This window comes from Pleurodeles waltl, chromosome 10 (genome assembly GCF_031143425.1).
Source record: "Pleurodeles waltl isolate 20211129_DDA chromosome 10, aPleWal1.hap1.20221129, whole genome shotgun sequence".
In the NCBI taxonomy this organism is placed as follows: Eukaryota; Metazoa; Chordata; class Amphibia; order Caudata; family Salamandridae; genus Pleurodeles; species Pleurodeles waltl.
Window position 1 is genome coordinate 899,102,577 of NC_090449.1, and position 20,624 is coordinate 899,123,200.

Below are 20,624 nucleotides of genomic sequence, written 5' to 3' on the forward strand. Positions count from 1 at the left end.
ATGTGGGAGTTGTATCTCCTGCCAATTCGCACTCAACAAGACTACTTCCTTCTCTTACAACACTCCTACCACGTTTGCAATAAGGGAATTTATCAATTGTAATACCAGGTACACTGTGTATGTCATTAACTGTGTGTGCGACCTTATATACGTTGGCAGTACCATACGCCCCCAAAAAGAACGCATACAGGAACACATCAGGACAGTCAGAAACATCACACCCAACTATCCACTAGCTACACAGTTTGCTCCCACAAACGGGGAATCTGATATCCCTAAAATTAGATTCTTTGTCCTTAAACACATAAGTCCGTCTCCCAGAGGAGGCAAAAGGACCAAAGAACTACGAAAATGTGAGGCCAGATGGATTCTGTAACTACGGGCGGTTGATAAGGGTCTCAACACAGACAATGAATTACATGTGTTTCTTACCTAAATCTACCTATCTTACACTGTACATTGTCCGAACTGCATCCTTTTGAATCTGACCTGTTTCGATATTTTACTTTCAATACATATGTAATACTATTTATATACTGATCTGGGGAGTCTCCCTGGCCATCCCCAGCGGCTAATAATGCGAACATGCATAATGATGCGCCCTTATGTCCACCTCCAATTATTTCTGTCAAATTCCGTGTTTGTATGATTGCTACCACGATTCTGTGTAACACACCTCCAATTTCAATTTTAATTTTACAGTTTTTATGTTACAACACCTTGATATGTATCTTCAGGTAAACTGTACCTACACTGTACCTGCAGTGTGAATTGCATCATATTTTGTTTGAGCAACCTTGTAATTGTATTTCTCTGACTTAATGGTCAGGACATATTTCTTTCCAATATTCTTATACTTGCACCACTATCCTATGCTATGTACATGTGCCTTATGGGTTTGATATACCATGTTCAACATATACTAGTATGGTTTTCTCTTTGATTTGTTATTATCCACCAGCTTTCACTTCTTATTTAACTTTTCATAGCCAGAGTAAGTGACTCTGTTGTTCTTCTATACCTTTTTTTCCCTTACACTTACTTTGCTACCGTACTTGACTTTAGGGTTCTTTCCCCCCCCCATCGCCCCTGCTAATCACTTCACAGGGTACCGACATTTCTCCCAACATGGCCGCCATTGATCTCCCTACAACTTTCAGGGCTTCTGGATTACCCCCTGGTCCCCCCCTTTTATGACGCTCACTCTCTTCTGCTTTTAACGCAGGCAGACTCATTTGTTTACCAGCGACTTATTTGGACGGACAGACTCGTTAACAATAGACTCAATCCACACATTAGGTAAGGCGCATCTTGGCCTTCACTAACTTTTGCTTTTTTGAATTTTGGCACCTTGTTTACTGTGTTGTGTCTTTACTGTATCTTAGATACTGTTACGTCATGACCGTGTTTTCGGGCACGGTTTCACTTGGAACAATATGGCTGCCCCCCTGCTAGTTCTTTTCTTTCGCTTTTGGTTGCACCGGCATTGACCGGGTTTCTTCACCCCGTCACCTAGCTCAACCCCGGCCTTCAATAACTTTGATCGCCTGGTTGGTACGAACTTCCATACCTAGATGCTGAGACCAGATAGGGAGTTCTTCATCACTTTATCATGACTCACTGCTCCAATTCACCTGGATAAGTTCACACTTACGCACGCACCTCTGCCCATATGTACGCCAGCACTTTTCTTTCTGACCCCTGGCCAATCTTCTATTTCATAATCTATACAGGCATAATAAGTTATATGCCCAACCACTGCCTGTGTATTATTGCTCCACGTATATGCGTAAGCACTTTCTCTCTACTTTGCATTTCACCACCATACTTAAAGCCCTGCCATGCACACTTACCTTACCACGATCAGTTCACTTTGTTGTCCTCTCACACTTACTACCATTTTATGTTACTGCCACCCACGCTTGAACTGCTTTCCACTCATATGTGAACATTACCTGTTTATGATGACATCTTTATACTTACCTTTACTTCCCTCCCTTAGGACTTACCAAGGTCCACGTTTCCCCTTTGTAGGGAAGTCCTCCTTTTTGCCCTGGTCACCCCCACACTTTTTGGACAGGTACTGGTGGTTACTGACTCTTGGCTGTGCCCTGGGTACTGCTTACCAGTCCCAGGGCCAGTGCTCTGTGTAAAATGGATATGCAAATTAGGCTAAATATAATTGGCTAAGTTAACCTACCTATAAGTCCCTAGTATATGGTAGGGCATGTAGGTTTAGGGCCCAAAGCATAGGTAGTGCACCCATAGGTGCACTGCTGAGGTGCCCAGTGTCATTTTAAAGGCAGGCCTGCCTTGCTGGCTACTTTTAAATTAAAGTTATATGCAAATTCGACTTTGGAAATAAAAGTAGTTCCAAAGTCTTAAACTACCTTATTGTTACATATAAGTCACCCCTAAGGTGTGCCCTATGTGCCCCTTGGGCTGGGTGCCATGTAACTATAAGCAGGGACCTTATAAAAATAGTCTTATAAGCTCTGGTGAGGTAAAAACAGCCAAATTCGTTTTCTCATTGTAGTGAATGGCCTTCATAGGCTAGAATGGGGAGACTTTATTTTAATTTGTAGAGTCTCCTTAAATGATGGATACCAAGAGTTTGGTATCAAATTAATTGTTGTAATAAATCCCACAACTTCCAGTTGTTGGATTTAATATAACTTGTTCAGGTAAAGAGTTTTAAACTTTACCTGAAAAGTTGCCAATTTCAGCCCTGCATTGTTTTTGCTGCTGTGCTCTGACATGCCAGTCTCTAGCAGCCTGGCCAGGCTGCCTTGATGAGGTGTGAAGTGGCCTAGCTTCACACAAAGGAATGTGCCTGTGGGAGGGAATCTCCCCTCAGCAGATGGTGAGGCAGGAAGGGGGAGGGCTGCCAAACTGGTCTTCAAAGGCAGAGAAGGACATTTGGAGCAACCAGCAACACCCCCACATCCTGCAACCCCAGACAACTAGGTGCCCCCTTGATTAGATTAGGAGAGGGCAGGAGAGGGGTGTGTTTATGATTTTTAGCCACACCAGTGGGTGGGCTCAGCCAGATGTAACCTCCAAAAATCAGATTCAGCCATGGTGGAGTTTTGGAGAATGTTGGCTCCTGGGATTCATTTTTGCCACACTTCCCAGGAAGTGGTCATCACAGGGGGAAGGACCCTGCACCTGATTGGAGAACCAGGACCCCCCCCCTGCTTTTCACCCAGGAGCAAGGATAAAACTGGCAGACCTGCACCCACACCCCAGATCCCAACAAGGAAGAACCAAAGGAGAAGAAGGACTGCCCTGCTGGACCCCTGGCCTGCACCCGGAACCTTCACTCAGAAGTACTGCACCAGCTGCACACTTGGGCTTCACCACAAGAAGGACTTTGCCTGGCTTTCAACTGGTTCAAGGAGGGACTCCCTGTTTGCTACAGGTGCACAATTACTAACCAGAGTCCCCTGCACCAACTCCTGAGGAAATCAACCAGCTGGCCACTGCCCAGTGGCCAAAAAGAAGTTTGCGCCAGGTGCATTCTGGGAGTTCTAGTCTGCACCCCCAAGCTTCTGGACCCTTGGGGTGAGCTGTGGACCTCAACAGAACCTGAAAAGGGCATCTGGGAGAAGCCCCAGAAGTTTGGAGAACTTTTTTTTTTTCAAAAGCTCCATAGAGGGACCGATCCGCTGCGGCAACTCTAGCCGGCTTGCCTCAACCGCGACCGGCCTGATTTGCTGGTTCGTCCCGGTAAAGAAAATCTCCAAAAAAGAGACTAAGTCCGAAGGTAAAAAGTTGACCGGGACCTCCCAGCCAGCGTATCCGAGGAGGGCTCCAGGGACGTCGGATCAAGATCCAGGTTTACCCCGGTCGAAGGATTTTCACCTCGAAAAAACGACTAAGTCCGAAGGTAAAAATCTCCACAGAGGATTCCCGCATCGCATCTGGAGAAGGGCTCCAGGAGGTCGGATTGGACTGGCAGGTTCGTCCCGCTGAAGAAAATCTTCGAAAAAGAGACTAAGTATGGAGGTAAACTTTTAACCGAGGCCTCCCGCGGCCTGTAGCCGAGCAGGGCTCCATCGCGGTCGGCCTTAAACTTTGACTTTGCCCCGGTCGAGGTGCAACCAGATAACCCGATTGGCGCTTTTTGTTTCTAGGCGCTAAAAAACAATAATTCTTTAAAAATTCATATCTCTGGTTCCCCTTATCCGATTTTATTCATTTTTGTCTCATTTTAAAGATAAAAATATAATATATTTTTATGAATTGGTTTCTGGATTTTTAAATGTTTCCGGTGTTTTATTTAACTACTGTTTTGTGATATTTGAATGGTTTACACTCTGTCTCCTAAGTTAAGCCTTGACACTTGTTGCCAAGCTACCAAGGGTTGAGCTGGGTTTAATTAACTGAGACCTAACTGGACCTAAGTGGAGGTTAGTGGCCTATTGCTAAGTGTAGGTATCTACCTGCCCTTACCAATAAACCATTTTGCAACACCCTTTTATTGGGGTTTACACACAATCTTCTCCCTGTGTTTACTGCCAGGGTCTTTTTATCACTACACCTCCGGTTTCACCGAAGACTTGAGTGTACACCTGACTACTGTACATTACAGGTATATTTCTTTGCCTACCTCTCTCTTTCTCATTTCCTCCCATTCCCTTGCCCGTCCTGTTACTTATCCCACTCTGTTTTACTGTTTCTCTCTCTTCTTACCTTTCTAGTATTCCCCAGGTACGACTCATATGTCATACTGGGAGTTACTACTTCATTCGCAACCTCTATAGGTAGGCGTTTTTATCATCTCCATACACTTACACGCACTGGAGTACTCAATCACTTTTTTATCTTATGCAAGTACAGATATTTATACGCATGTTTTGGTTTGGTCGCTTGTACTTTCCACTTCCGGGTGAGTCAAGGGTGGTGTGCTTCACTTGCACCCTGCACCATTTTCTTACCCACAATGCCCTGCAAACCTCCAACTCCACTTGAAATCACACATTTCCCCCACATTTGTTCGATGGAACCTTCCGGAATTTGCAGGAATCCACAAAATTCCTACCACCCAGCATTGTCGCATCTATACCGACAGAAATTCTGCCCCACTTGTCAGCCTAAATATTTATTTTTTTCAAACTGCTCTTTTGAACCCGCTTTGGTTCCCTCTCAATTTTGACATGAGATTGGCTCTTCCCTGTCACAGTCACTTGGCCCACCTACACAAGTGAGGTATCATTTTGATCGGGAGACTGAGGGGGAACGTTGGATGGTACAAAATTTGTGTTGGTGCGGTGATCCCACACAGAAATGTGGGAAAAATGAGATTTTTTTAAAGCTAAATTTGAGGTTTGCTGAGGATGCTGGGTAAGACAACACTGGGGGATTCACACAAGTCACACCTCCCTTGACACCCTCGGGTATCTAGTTTTCAGAAATGTCTGGGTTTAGTAGGTTTCCATAGATGGCTGCTGAGCCCAGAACCAAAAACGCAGGTGCCCCCCCCTCGCAAAAACAGGTAGTTTTGTATTTGATCATTTTCATGTGTCCACGTAGTGTTTTGGGGCATTTCCATGGCGGGCACTAGGCCTACCCACACAAGTGGGTGTTATGCTTCTCTAATGACAGAGCTGAAGCACTCATGCACCGAAAAACATTTCTGGAATGCGCTTCTTAGTCTAAAGAAGACATTTATTAATTTAGTTCGCAAGGTTCATAAAGAAGATTAGCATGTACAAATGATTCTCCAAGCAATATACACAGCAAATATATGTATCTATGTGTGTATGTATGTGTATATATATTATATATATATATGGAAAATGTCACTTACGCAGTGTACATCGGTTCGTGGCATGTTCCGCTGCAGATTCACATGCTATGCACAGGTCCTGCCATCTAGTGTTGGGCTTGGAGTGTTACAAGTTGTTTTTCTTCGAAGAAGTCTTTTCGAGTCACGGGACCGAGTGACTACTCCTTTTCGGCTCCATTGCGCATGGGCATCGACTCCATCTTAGATTGTTTTCCCGCAGAGGATAAGGTAGGAGTGATAGAGTGTAAAGAAAGAGATGTCCATGCAATGCAATAGAGATGTATACACAAAGATTAAATAAAGAGGTGTCCATGCAATGGAATAAAGATGTATATACATATGTACAAATTTAAAATGTAATTTTAACGGCTAAAGGCTCCCGGGGAGGAGGGAGGGCGCATGTGAATCTGCAGCGGAACATGCCACGAACAGATGTACACTGGGTAAGTGACATTTTCCGTTTGATGGCATATGTAGCTGCAGATACACATTCTATGCATAGACTACAAAGCAGTAATCCTCCCCTAAGCGGTGGTAAGCCTGTAGGAGTTGAAGTTGTCTGAAATAATGTTCTTAGTACAGCCTGTCCTACTGTGGCTTGTTGTGTTGCTAACACATATACAAGGTAATGCTTGGTAAATGTATGAGGTGTCGACCAAGTGGCTGCTTTACAAATTTCTGTCATTGGTATGTTTCCTAGAAATGCCATTGTTGCTTCTTTTTTCCTAGTGAAGTGCGCCTTTGGCGTAATTAGCAATTGTCTTTTAGCCTTTAGGTAACAAGTTTGAATACATTTTACTATCCACCTGGCTATGTCTTGTTTTGATATGGGATTACCAGTATGGGGTTTTTGGAATGCGACGAACAATTGTTTAGTTTTATGAAAAGATTTTGTTCTGTCAATGTAATACATCAGAACTCTTTTAATATCTAATGTATGTAGTGCTCTTTCTACCACTGAGTCTGGCTGTGGGAAGAAGACTGGAAGTTCCACTGTTTGGTTTAAATGAAACAGTGAGATAACTTTAGGTAGAAATTTAGGGTTTGTGCGGAGTACAACCTTATGTTTGTGTACTTGTATAAAGGGTTCTTCAATAGTGAATGCTTGTATTTCACTAACTCTTCGTAATGAAATGATTGCCACTAGAAATGCTACTTTCCAAGTTAGGAATTGAATCTGACAAGAGTGCATGGGTTCAAATGGTGGACCCATGAGTCGTTTAAGTACAATGTTAAGGTTCTATGAGGGTACTGGGTGCGTTCTTGGAGGTATGATTAGTTTTAGACCCTCCATGAAAGCTTTAAGGACTGGTACCCTAAATAGAGATTTGGTTTGTTTATTTTGCAAATAAGCAGAAATTGCTGTGAGATGTATTTTGATGGATGAAAAAGCAAAATTAGCTTTTTGTAGGTGGAGTAAATAACTCACGATGTCCTGTATGGACGCATCTAACTGTGTTATGTGTTTTGCTTGACAGTAGAAAACAAATCTTTTCCATTTGTTTGCATAACACTGCCTGGTAGTAGGTATTCTTGCCGGTTTAATGACTTCCATACACTCTGGTGGAAGATTTAGATACCCAAACTCTAAGATTTCAGGAGCCAGATTGCGCATTGCTGGATTGGGGTGTCTGATCTGCTGTTTGTTCTGTGTCAGTAGGTCTGGTCTGTTTGGGAGTTTGACGTGTGGTTCTATTGACAGGTCTAGCAGTGTGGTGCACCATGGCTGGCGTGTCCAGGTTGATGCTATAAGTATGAGTTTGAGTTTGTTTTGATGCAGTTGGTCGACCAAAAATGGAATGAGCGGGAGAGGGGGAAAAGCGTAAGCAAATATCCCTGACCAGTTGATCCATAGAGCATTGCCCTTGGACTGAGGGTGTGGGTACCTGGATGCGAAGTTTTGGCATTTTGCATTTTGGTTGGTGGCGAACAGATCTATGTTTGGTGTCCCCCACTGACGAAAGTATTTGTGAAGTATCTGGGGGTCAATTTTCCACTCGTGAGTTTGTTGGTGATCTCGACTGAGCTCGTCTGCTAACTGATTGTGAATCCCTGGAATGTATTGAGCTACCAGGTGAATGTTGTTGTGAATTGCCCAATGCCAATTTTTTTGTGCTAGAAGGCAAAGTTGTGATGAGTGGGTTCCTCCTTGTTTGTTTAAGTAGTACATTGTTGTCATATTGTCTTTTCTGACCAGAATGTGTTTGTGAGCAAAAAGAGGTTGAAAAGCTCTTAGTGCTAGGGAGACTGATAGCAGTTCTAATTGATTTATGTGAAGCTGCATCTGTTTGTTGCTCCATTGTCCCTGAATATTGTGATTGTTGAGGTGTTCTCCCCATCCAATCATTGATGCATCTGTTTTGAGAATGGCGTGAGGCACAGGGTCTTGAAATAGCCGCCCTTTGTTTAAATTTGTGGGATTCCACCACTGAAGCGAAATGTGTGTTTGGCGGTCTATGAACACTAGATCTTGGAGATGACCCTGTGCCTGCGACCATTGTTTTGCGAGGCATTGTTGTAAGGGTTTCATGTGTAATCTTGCGTTTGGGACAATGGCGATGCAAGATGCCATCATACCTAGTAGTTTCATGACAAAGCGGACAGTGTAGTGCTGATTTGGCTGAATTTTTGGCAATATGTGTGGAACGATTTCACTCTTTGTGGGCTTGGACTTGCAATCGCCTTTTGAGTGTTCAGTGTAGCTCCTAAGTGCTGCTGAATTTGCGATGGTTGCAGGTGTGATTTTTGGTAATTTATTGAGAACCCTAGTGTGTGTAGGGTATCTATTACATAACGTGTGTGATGTTGACACTGTTTTTGAGTATTGGCTTTTATTAGCCAATCGTTGAGATATGGGAATACATGCATATGTTGTCTCCTTATGTATGCCTCTACTACGGCAAGGCATTTTGTAAAGACTCTGGGGGACGTTGTTTTCCCGAAAGGTAATACCTTGAATTGGTAATGTTTCCCTTGTATAACAAACCTGAGGTATTTTCTGTGAGCTGGATGGATGGGTATGTGAAAATATGCATCTTTTAGATCCAGTGTTGACATAAATTCTCCCTGTTGTAGCAATGGGACTACATCTTGTAGTGTCACCATGTGAAAGTGTTCTGATCGGATGTAGAGTTGAGAGTCCTGAGATATAATATTGGCCTTAATGTTTTGTCTTTCTAGGGAATAAGGAAGTACAGGGAGTAAACCCCTGTTCCTTTTTGATGATGTGGCACTAGTTCTATGGCTTGTTTGAGTAATAGTGCCTGCACTTCTGTTTGTAACAATGCACGATGTTGCGATGAAAGTTTGTGCGCTTTTGGGGGAATGTCCGGAGGAAATTGTGTGAACTCTATGCAGTAACCATGTTGGATAATGGACAGTATCCATGTGTCTGTTGTGATGTCTAACCATTGGTCGTGGAACATTTTCAGTCTTCCTCCCACAGGGGAAGTGTGTTGAGGGAAGGTGATGACAAAGTCACTGTTTGTTGTTAGTGGCTTGTTTTGAGGATTGGAATTTTCCCCTAGACTTGGGAAATTGTCCTCTGTAGGATCCCCGAAATCCCCCTCTTTGGTATTGTGTCTTGTATGAGGGCTTGGATTGTGAGGTGGATGGCTCGGAGGGCTGTGGCCTGAAGCCTCCCCTATATTGAGGCTTCCGAAATGTGCCTCTGTATTGGGATGAGTAAAGCGCTCCCATCGCTTTAGCAGTGTCGGCATCTTTTTTCATTTTATCTATGGCTGTGTCCACCTGTGTGCCAAATAATTGCTGTTGATTAAAAGGCATGTTGAGGACAGCCTGTTGGATTTCAGGTTTAAAACCTGATGACCTGAGCCATGCATGCCGCCTAATGGTGACAGCCGTATATATAGTCCTTGCGGCTGTATCAGCTGAGTCTAGCGCTGATCTTATTTGGTTGATTGTAATCGCCTGTCCCTCCTCTACTACCTGCAGAGCTCTCTTTTGGTGTTCCTTGGGAAGATGCTGAATAATGTCCTTCCTCTCATCCCAATGAGCCCTATTGTTTCTAGCGAGGAGGGCCTGCGAATTAGCTATGCACCACTGATTGGCTGCTTGTGACGCCACCCTTTTCCCTGCATCATCACATTTTTTGCTTTCCTTATCTGGAGGGGATGCATCTCCAGAGGACTGTGAGTTAGCTCTTTTCCTCACTGCGCTGACCACTACAGAATCGGGGGCAGCTGTTGTGTGATATATACCGGGTCTGAGGGTGGTGGTTTGTATTTTTTTTCTACCCTTGGGGTTATAGCCCTTCCTTTAACCGGCTCCTGGAATATCTGCTGGGCATGTTTGAGCATACCGGGGAGCATGGGTAGGCTTTGGTAAGTGGCGTGGGTTGAGGACAATGTATTGAATAAAAAGTCGTCCTCTAGAGGTTCTGTGTGCATGCTTACATTGTGGAAAGCTGCTGCCCTAGCTAAAACCTGTGTATACGAGGTGCTATCCTCAGGTGGAGAGGGCTTAGATGGGTAGCACTCTGGGCTGTTGTCTGATACCGGGTCATCGTATAGATCCCATGGATCTGTGTCCTGATGTGACTGCATAGTGTGTGTTGGAGACTGTGCAGTGGGTGTAGCAGGTGTGGAGACAGTCCGTTGAGGAGAGTGGTGAGGAGACTGCTGAGGAGAAAACTGGCGAGGCCGAGATTTCTCTCTTGGCACTTTAGCCGTTGGATGATCAGTGTCCAAACGTCCATGGAAGGCCAGTTTTCTTTTTATCTTGAGAGGAGGTGCTGTGAGGATCTTGCCAGTGTCTTTGTGGATCTGTTTCCTGGCTTGTTTGTCATCAAAATCCTCCATTTGTTGTAGCTCTTCCTCAAATCTATGGCTTTCTTTTAACTGTTTCGAAAGTCCAAGCTCCTCTCTATAGGAATGCTTTTTCGGCTCCGAAGCCGTTTTTTTTGGCACCGAAGGGCTTGGAGTAGTGGTTGGCCTCGGTTCCGAAAAGAACGTTCGGGGTCTCGACTCGGTGCCGTGTGCTTTCGGAGCCTGTGTCTCGGCTCGAGTCCAAAGACTTCGTAACAGGCGTGGCCTTTTTCGGTGCCGAAGGTGTTACTTGGTCACCTATCGATTTTTTTTACAGGTGGAGCCATGGCCTTCCGGCAGTGGCGTCCCCGAGGCCTTATGTTCGGTCTTGGTCTGGGTCTGTGTCGGGGCAAGCGTACTCACATGCTGGCCCGCTGTCAGTGGTCGGTCTGCGTCGGACTCTTCAGAATCGGATCCCTGAACGGAGATGGCGGTGTGAATCATCTCCTACTCTTCCGCATTGAGGCGTTCGGTGCTTCTGATCGCCATCTGCAATCTTCTAGCTCTTCGGTCTCGTAAGGTCTTTTTGGAACGGAACAATCTACAGGCTTCACAAGTATCCTTTCTATAATCTGGAGACAAACACAGATTACAAACCAGATGTTGATCTGTGTAGGGATACTTGGCGTGGCACCGAGGGCAGAATCTGAACGGGGTCCGGTCCATGAGGCTTCGACGATAGTTGCGGTCGGGCCGACCAGGCCCAAGTCGGGCGCGGGTGCCCCGAAGGGCAACCGAAGAAGTGTGTCCGCCGGTACAGAGGTGTCGATGCTAGATTGGGCGCGATCGAGAACAATACCGACGAGTTTCGATGGATTATAGGTTTTTTCCGACTCGAACAACATATATATGTATATCACAATGCAAAACAGATAACAGGAATTAAAAAATATGCATCACCATGAGGCAAGGGCACATCTGCTTCATCTCCCTCCTATCAGCATCAGATCGCCAGATCCCAGAATCAATTGTGGCGAGAGAGAGATCAATTATCCTCATGGGAAGGATGACACACCTCAGCATCCTGAGCATGTCTGAGATCTGAATCACTCACACCCTGGTCCATCTGGTCTCGGCCTCTTATACTTTGAACAAACAAGAGAAGAAAATTCTAGAAACTCCCTCTCACTGCATAAGTTTATTATTTTAAAAATGCTGATTACTTTAGGTCAGCTTTGAAAAGAACACGTTGGGACTTGGCCAAAATCCCAAGGTGCCCCTTCAAAACAAACTGTTCCCTGCCGTCCTAGTACATTCTTATCAGCATGAGCCCTTGGTGGGAAAGAACACGAAAACAAGCAGAACAAAAACATGATAATTTGGAAAACTACTTGCAGCTTCTAACGTGGCGGTGGCTAATACTAAAATAAAGTCAATAGGCAAAATGAAGCTGGTGGTCACTAATGTGACGGTGTGCTGCTAGGCTATGTGCAACATGGAGTCAGGGGTCAAAACACAAATATCATTACAGTGAGGTACCATTTTTATCGGGAGATGTGGGGGAATGCTAGGTAGAAGGAAGTTTGTGGCTCCCCTCAGATTTCAGAACTCTGCAGCACCAAAATGTGAGGAAAAAGTGGGGTTTTTTTGTGCCAAATTTTGAGGTTCGCAAAGGATTCTGTGTAATAGAACCTGGTGAGAGCGCCACAAGTTACCCTATCCTGGGTTCCACAAGGTATCTAGTTTTAAAAAATGCACAGGTTTGGTAGGTGTTCCTAGGTGCCGGCTGAGCTAGAGACCAAAATCCACAGCTAGGCAGTTTCCAAAAAACACATCAGTTGTCAATTTAAAAATTTGATGTGTCCATGTTGCATTCTGGAGCATTTCCTGCCGCAGGCACATGGCCTACCAACATGAGTGAGGTACCATTTTTATCGGAAGACTTGGGGGAATGCTGGGTGGAATTTGTGGCTCCTCTCTGATTCCAGAACTTTCTATCGCCGAAATATGAGGAAAAAGTGTTTTTTTGCCAAATTATGAGGTTTGGCAAAGGATTCTGAGTTTTAAAGAAAGCACAGAAAAGTCCCACAACAGTTTACTGAAAAGGTGCTTTTTTCAGGCACCTGAAGGCATATCAATTGAGAAACTACTGCAACTAGATTCTGCTCTTAAGCTCTGCAGACCTGCCCTCATTGCAGACATTTTCAATACTCCCTCAAATAGTTCCTACTCAAAAAAGCTTGTGTCTTTTACAACTTTTAACAGTTAATATCTTTCATTTGAAAGCTTAGCAGTCATCTATTATAATTCTCAAGTAGTATTTATGTAGCAGATTAAGTTTCCTCATTGCAGATAGATGGAACACTGGCAGGTGAATGCACATGGCCAAGCTCAGGAGTTGTAGGTTGATAGGTACTGAGACGTACAACCTGTCTCCAAACCCACACCTCTGACAAAGATCAATTTTCAAACAGACATTATCAAAACAAATAAAGATCACAGTGACAACGTTTAATACTGCACCTTGCAGTCAGATTCCAAGTCAGACGTAACACTTTCAGAGGATTTTCGTGAAGAATGATGCTTTTTTTTCTTTATCTTTTTTACATGTTTCTTTTTGTCCTGTTTGCAGATTAAAGGAAAAAATAAAATGTTAGTTACTTAAGATAAATTTACTTTCATACAGGTAAATCTGTATGGTTTTGTCAGAAAGATGTGAAATAAAAAGTTCCATGTAAAGTAACTTCTTTCAAGTGACACACTGAATACAAATTACATTGAAAAAAATGATGAATAGGGTCTTGACAATTTCAGTTTCATTAGTGATTTTCATCTAAACCAAACCATGCAATCTTAATAAGCAAACAAGGATATAAAGGCAGTTAATGTTATACCATTTAGGGGTTGAGTTGAGAAACCACTTTGCATACTTTTTTGTCCCTTTCAGTATGTTTACTATTTTGACCATAGTCGGACATCAAACGATCTGATGAGTGTGTTAAAAAGGGATCTCAAGCTGATTCTGTAGAGCACTTGTGTGGGAAGTGTTTGGGACTGAAATGGTGTTCCCGCATAGTTAGGTATGTATCCCTGGACGTAGCCACGCTGTAGCAATGGGTGGGAGACCTCAAACTGCCTTTCATATTTTCAGTGAGCTGCCAATTATTTTTTTAAAGGGCATAATAGCAATAACACTCCTACCCCAAATAGAGGTAAAAAACCTAATTGTGGGGGACAAACAAAAGAACTTTTTTTTTAAATGGAGATTCAAGGGCAGGGGGCAAGAAATAAACTTGGTAAGCAAAGGCACACTTTACGTAACACAGAGAAAGTGGTAGGGGCATTGGGATGATAATAAGGCTCAAACATTGACAGCAACATTGTAGCCCACTCAATGCAACCCAACTTCCCTCTGCAATGCTGCGTTAGACTCACTATCATAAAGAACTTTATAGAAGGAACAGGATGGTGTGATGGCTGTATTTAATCATACAAATTACCCCCTTTCATCTTACCTAGGTCTTTCTCAGTTGAAACACAATGGCAAATTAGGCCATTTTCTGAGACAATTTCAATAAAACAAAATACTGTCTGACAGTTTGAATGATCCTCAGATTCTCCTAGAAATTCCGCATAGATTAGCTGATAAAGCACAAGATGTCAATATCAGTGAGGGAAGGCAGTAAAGGAGAACCCATTGTTATTGCTGGATTACGTGGCCCAGATCCAGAACATGTGGTAAACAAGACTGTAGAGTTACAGAAGCACAACAAAGGTTATTTGGTTTCTCTATTGCTTTCTGGAGAATATTGGGCATTAAGGGAATGAGAGGCAAACCATAAATGATCGCACCCATCCAATCATTGAGAACAGTGTTGTACACAGAGAACTTCCCCTCCTGTACCCGATCACTGGCAGAAGACGATATTCTATTCTTGTGTATGCAGTTGACATCATAATTATGTTCCTTAATTCAGTAGGTCAACAGAGGAAATTGATGACCCTTAGTGGATACGATGAAATCAGTCAAATGATGATTAACACATCTATGAGCAATTCAGTTTTTCCCCTCAAAACAATATGGAATAAGAAAAAAAGTTGCTCTATAAACAGGAGCTGAAATTAGTCAAATGTTACTCATACCTGAGAGTATCTCTTTGGGATATAGTATTTGGGGCCAGTCCCATGCATAAATTCAAAAGAGAAGGCAACTCTGTAGCAATTGGCCTATCTAAACTAGCATAGAGTAAGAGTAAAGAGAGAACTGAGAATATGAAATAAATATAAGAGAGAAATGTTCAGTCAATTCTACTATATGGCATCAAATGTCTTGCTACAGAACCATGTCCCTCCTAAAATGTTCCCATTTCTTTCTAAGCGTCAAAGACTTTCTGTCCAGGCCTTGTAACTTAAACTAGCAAACCACTGTATATGCTGAAAGCCTAGGTCTGTACGTTATATTAATATATTTACTTTTTGAGGAACGACTTAAAAAGGGAGGTGCTATTCTATGAAATTTGAAACGCACTATCCTTTCTGCAAGTATTGGGATTTAATCAAGTTAATTGCATTTCCAAACATGAGATAAAGAAGAAGGTTGGGCAAGCACTTAAAATAGCAAGTGTGATATAGGTCATAAAATCAATTTGAAAGGTCTTCTTTATATAGCTAAATAAAAGGAAATTAGTCAATTATAATGGATTGGGAAGCCCAGCTTTTTTTATTAATTTTATTCTGGTTGTTTCGAATGAAAAGACATGTGAACAGTAAGGAATTATATTTTAGATGATTTTTGCCCATGCTGTAACCCATATACCAAAGGAATAGAACACACTGTTTGTATGTGGAAGTTTGACATTACAATGAAGAACATATTTACGACGCATTTTTGTAAAGAAATGCATTTTTAATATAGAGCCTGCTATACACTATTTATTGACATCGTCCCGCCACTGTGACCGTTATTCTCTGTATAAATATTTTATCATGCTTACTCCATTCCTCTGTGGAAATCTGGAATTGTATGATAAATAAAAGGAAGTCTTTGGAGTCCAAGAAATGAATGCAAAAATATTTCGGACATAAAACATAGGCAAATGAGGTGACAGTTGTACTTCACCAAAGTTGCTTCAGAAAGCAATATTATACACTTTAGTAGCACGAATTCCAAGTATCTTACATAGTTTGCACAGATAATATCCAAGTGCATTACATTCTTATGCACCCCAAAGTGGAGCATCAGATTGTTTCTTCAATTGTAGGTAATTACCTTAATGTGTCCACATCAGTTTCATGCTATGCACTAACCTGATGCCTTATACGGAACTCCAATAGATTGTGATAAATTCCCTTTTTGGTAATGAGTTAACTTATCGAGTACAAACTTATTGGCTGCACTTTATAACAAGTCAATTTCATAGATTGACCTATACAACACACTATTTATCCATCGAACCTTCTCACACTCTTTGTCAACAAAATGTTAGCAAGAAGAGGATAACGGACTGTATTATGGGTTAACGTGGACTTTACATCAACTAAAAACTAAAACTAATTTACTGGTACTGGTAGCATGTAGTGCTAACAGTAGTTTCCCCAGTTGCAGTCACTCCAGCTAAGTAGCTGAAGTACTACATATAGCATATAGCATTAGAAGCAGTACTAGTAATACTACTAGCAGTTTCAACACCACTTGCACCCGCAGAAATACTCATCAATGCATCACTAGGACTAATAATACAACAGAATATGTTGCCACAGATTTAGTTACATTCGAAGTACTAGTACTTCAGGCATTTCAACTAAAAGTAGGATTTGGAATAAGGGTACCAGCAGTAGTAGCAACGGCTGGAGTGCCATAAGCAGTAAATATTTGAAACCTGCAGTAGATTAGAAGCGATGGATTTTTCTAATTCTTTAAAAACAGACTTAAACACCTGCTCTTGGAATATTGAGAAGTACAATAAGTTCGAGTGACAGAGCGATATTGTGGAACAGGCATTTCTCTGTCTTCCTATGTTTTAGGGGTGTCTCCCCTATGATCCTGTAGTGCTGAGAACACACCTTTTGTACTAAGGCTTCCTCACCCATTCCTCGGGTACGCCCCTTTCAAGTTAGCCTTCTCCCTGTTTTCTTGGGTTCTGTTGGGAAGCAATCTGACATTCGCTGGAACTATGTTCGCACTACTGAACAAGCAGTGGCAATGCCAATAGGTTTAAAGCAATGTTGTATGGTAATGTGAAGCATTACAAATAGACAGCCAGGGGAATAGATATGTGTTTGTGTGAAAGCAAATAACTGTTGAGGAATATTGATGTAGGTAAAGAAATGGCAGGTGATTGCACTGTTGAACAGGACCTAATAAAAATCAGTATAGGTTCATGAGTGCCCTCCTCCAATCTGTGCTACTGTCAGAGAAAAACAACATAAATGATCTAGTTATCTAAGACACTTTAATAGCATCCCAATGTGCGTGCCCCAGAAGGTTCAAGCTCAGGCAGTTGGATAAATAAACAAAATGATCACAGCTGTTTGGAGGGCAAGCACTTTTTTGTGGAAACACACACAATATGTCCAATCAAAACATGTACTCCTTGCTACCACCATGTGGGCGAAGCCAAAGCCCTCTCTTCCTCGTGATTATCACAGAATTATCTGGCTGGTGACAGCATCACTGTCAAGTCAGATCAAGAAAAGCTGAATAAATCGTTTTAGAATTAGCAGCAGGACACTATTAGCAGTTGCAGTATGAATAGTAGCACTCTTAGTACTAATGGGGAAATTAGAAATAGTAGTACAGTTGATGTATTATTAACTATAGGAGTAGTAGTGGTGGTAGTATCAGCTGCTAGACATAGCACTAGAGGAGGTCAAATAAGACTATTTTTTGTGAGATGTCCTAAAATTTTTATATTGAATAAAACGCTGGTAATATTTTCCATGCATTATCTCAAAAAGGAAATAAATGACAAGGGATACAATGAAACAGACTATTTTTGGGCCTCCTACTACTATTTGACATTTTGGATGAAAACTGAGTACATGAATTTAAGTTGGTGATTGCGGCAGCAGAAGACTATGAAGTAGATAAATGGTCATTAGTCCCAGACCTGCCAACTCACACGGTGCCACCGTGTGACACACAATATTGGCTACCCTCACACAGTCACTCAGTGAGAAGCTAATATCACACGGTGGCAGAGAAAACAAGAGAAAAATTCTTGCTTTCGGAGGCTTTTAACTGCTGATGTCCATTAATGGGTGTGAAAACGCCCCAGGACATCAGCAGCAGCCTCAGCAAGCTTTTATTTATTTTTAGAGGAAGGGATTTGGAGCCGGGGTGGCGGTAAAAGTGCTTTTTAGGTACTTCTCAGCATGAGGGCATGCCCCCTAAGAGTCTCCGCCCCCGCCTCACACTGTGAGGTTTTTGGTGAAGTTGGCAGGTCTGTAGTGCCCATGTTTTGGATGAAACATCTTTAGTTCTGTAGCGTCCCAAAATTGCAGTTCTACGGGTAAATACTATGGATGATATGCTGCAGGGTGCTATAATATTGTACCTTGTATTATATTAAACAAGTATTGCCAATCCAAACCCAAACTCCAATCCTCTCACTGACACAAGACGTATGCAGAAATATGTGCACTATAATATTTGAATCAATGTAATGTAAAATGAATAAATTTGATTTTTTTTTATTTTACTTTCACTTTCACCTCAAATAGTAAAGTGGGAGGTCCTCAAGCAGAGTAACTCAACCTGATATAAAGGCATTTCTGGCACACTCAAGTAATAAAATAAGAGGAGTTTAAATGCCTTACCTCACCATCAATGTCGTAAGAACTGCTGGAAGAATCAGAGCTTGATGAAGGAGAGGAAGATGGAGACAACTTGACCAAATACAATAAAAAGTGAAGATTGTGAGATGACGCATTTAATAGTCCAAAATACATTAAACTGAACAATTTAAAAGGCTAATTGCCAACATAAGAAAAGCCATTCTTCAGCTTACCAACATTGCAAAATCACTGTTGTAAAAAAAGTATTGTCTTCCTAAAATATTTTGCAATGTGGTAAACTTATAGCGAATTGTGGAGATCTGCAGTTACACACTGCAAATAGCCTTGATTGAGAGTCCTTACTGTAAAATATATAAAATAATGCCTTCCCAAATTAATATTTCAAAGATAATGAAAGAAGGCACCCTTTCCTGCTATATGGAGTTTTAATATGGTTTACTTTCTCAAACAGCAGATAGGCCAAATGTTCTCAAAGCATGCAATGGCAAGTGGTTATGATGAACAGTAACATACACTGGTGGCTGCATTTAAAAATGTAAGGAAAGACTTCAAAGTAGTTTATTGAAAGAAAGAAATACAGAACTATGGATATAAGCACTAAACTCCAGAGTCATAACTCCAGATTATATAAATCGGGATGAAGGGCACAAAACTTTCAAAAGCATGTAGATCATTTTAAAATCTGTATCTTTCCTAACGTGCATTACCTTGCAGAGACTCAGGGGTGCATACATTATGAAAATTATGAAACTAAATAGGAGTATTTTGAATGTATTCAAAATGTCTACAACCTAAAAATCTTGTCCAAACCTTGTGATAATGGGTATAATTCTGCACTGGTTTAGCAATTTCTGTATCACACCTGGTTGAGTGAGGTGTAACTGCACACAAGTCTGTGAAAAGCATGTTAGTGAATACCCGAAAATGACACATTTGCGGGTGTCCACCGCACCTGCACTGCACTTTACAGACCAATCAGCTGTCATTCTCTCAGAATGCCTACTTCTAGACAGGTAGATATTAGTTATGTAAGCAGAAGTGATGCATACCTTCCAAAAGTACAGAGAACAACTCAATATGCCCAACATGGGTGCCTTGACCAAACATGACAAAAAGACTTATGTTTGAAATCAACCTAACATTCCCAACATTGCAAGAACCTCTCCTGTTATAGGCTGGATTATCTACGTAATAGGTAGGAATGAGATCACATATGCTTCAGGACTACTCTAGAATTTCCTCCTGCAGTTTTTCATCATACCTCCGGCATCCCCACCCTCAGTGTCTCCAAATAAAGTTAGATTGCACAGATGCATTTAATGTATGGGAAACATTAGCATTATGAAGCAATCTGAACATGGGCCTCTACGCTTTAGAGAGAAAACAGGTCGCAACTTGCAAGCAGAATTTCTGCAACCCATACTAAATTTTACAGGCCGATCTATGCATTGATAGGTCACTTTGTAAAATTCCAATTCGGACTGGGTCATAATCAGATCTACCTCATGAATAGTAATGAGGCAAGTTGTACATTTAAACTCACTGTGATTGGTACCCATTTTCTAAATGTTTTTTTAAGTTTCCTTTTAATACTTTTTTGTCTAGCAGTGCATAACAGGAAGTAGTCTGCTGACAATCATAAGTATGTTAAGCTCGGTCCCAATACCTTCACCACCCAACCACAGCCCCACATAAAAAGGTCATTAGGTTCTATAAGGTTACATAAATAACAACCAAACAAAAACCTTACACTGTTTCCATGTAAAAGAAGGTAAACTTCAACCAACCACAGGTAGATAGCAACAGGTCAGAAAAGCAGTGCTTGCACGCTGCTATGCTCAACCTAAAAACGGGGGAGGTTTGTAATGTTTGAGAGCTACAGTGGTTTCCTGCTTCACCACCTACTGTCTAGCACACTTTTTTTTAAATCACAAAGGAGGAGACTACATAGTGACACTTTCCCTTGGAGAAAAGAATCACCAACCGAACTCTGGAGTTAAGTACATTTTTAATGTTTTGAAACCGAATTATAGTCATAAAACACTAACACAGTTCACACGCTCATACCGATTCCAGTATTTTGAAGCCACACTTACAATATGCCCCTTCAAAATAGCAAATAGCGAATTGATGTGGGGTCGCAATTCAATTTAATTTAAAGAGCTGGTTAAAGCTTACAAACTCTTAAAACAGGATGGACACATAGAAAAAAACTATTTTGCGGTTGAAATTGGAGTGTTTGTAAACATTAAAAGATTTGTACATCTGGC

At 41.9% G+C, this 20,624-nt stretch overlaps 1 protein-coding gene across 4 annotated transcripts in view; it reads right to left on the minus strand.

Annotated features, from left to right (window-relative positions):
• FAM133B (family with sequence similarity 133 member B) overlaps window positions 1-20,624 on the minus strand; it is a 130,239-nt gene that overhangs the window by 58,436 nt on the left and 51,179 nt on the right. For all 4 annotated transcript variants that reach the window (XM_069211651.1, XM_069211650.1, XM_069211649.1 and 1 more), the window contains 2 exons: window positions 18,376-18,444; window positions 13,081-13,179 (listed from right to left, as the gene is read on the minus strand). In XM_069211651.1, coding sequence (XP_069067752.1) covers window positions 13,081-13,179; window positions 18,376-18,444 — 168 coding nt within the window. The remainder of the gene's footprint in view (window positions 1-13,080; window positions 13,180-18,375; window positions 18,445-20,624) is intronic.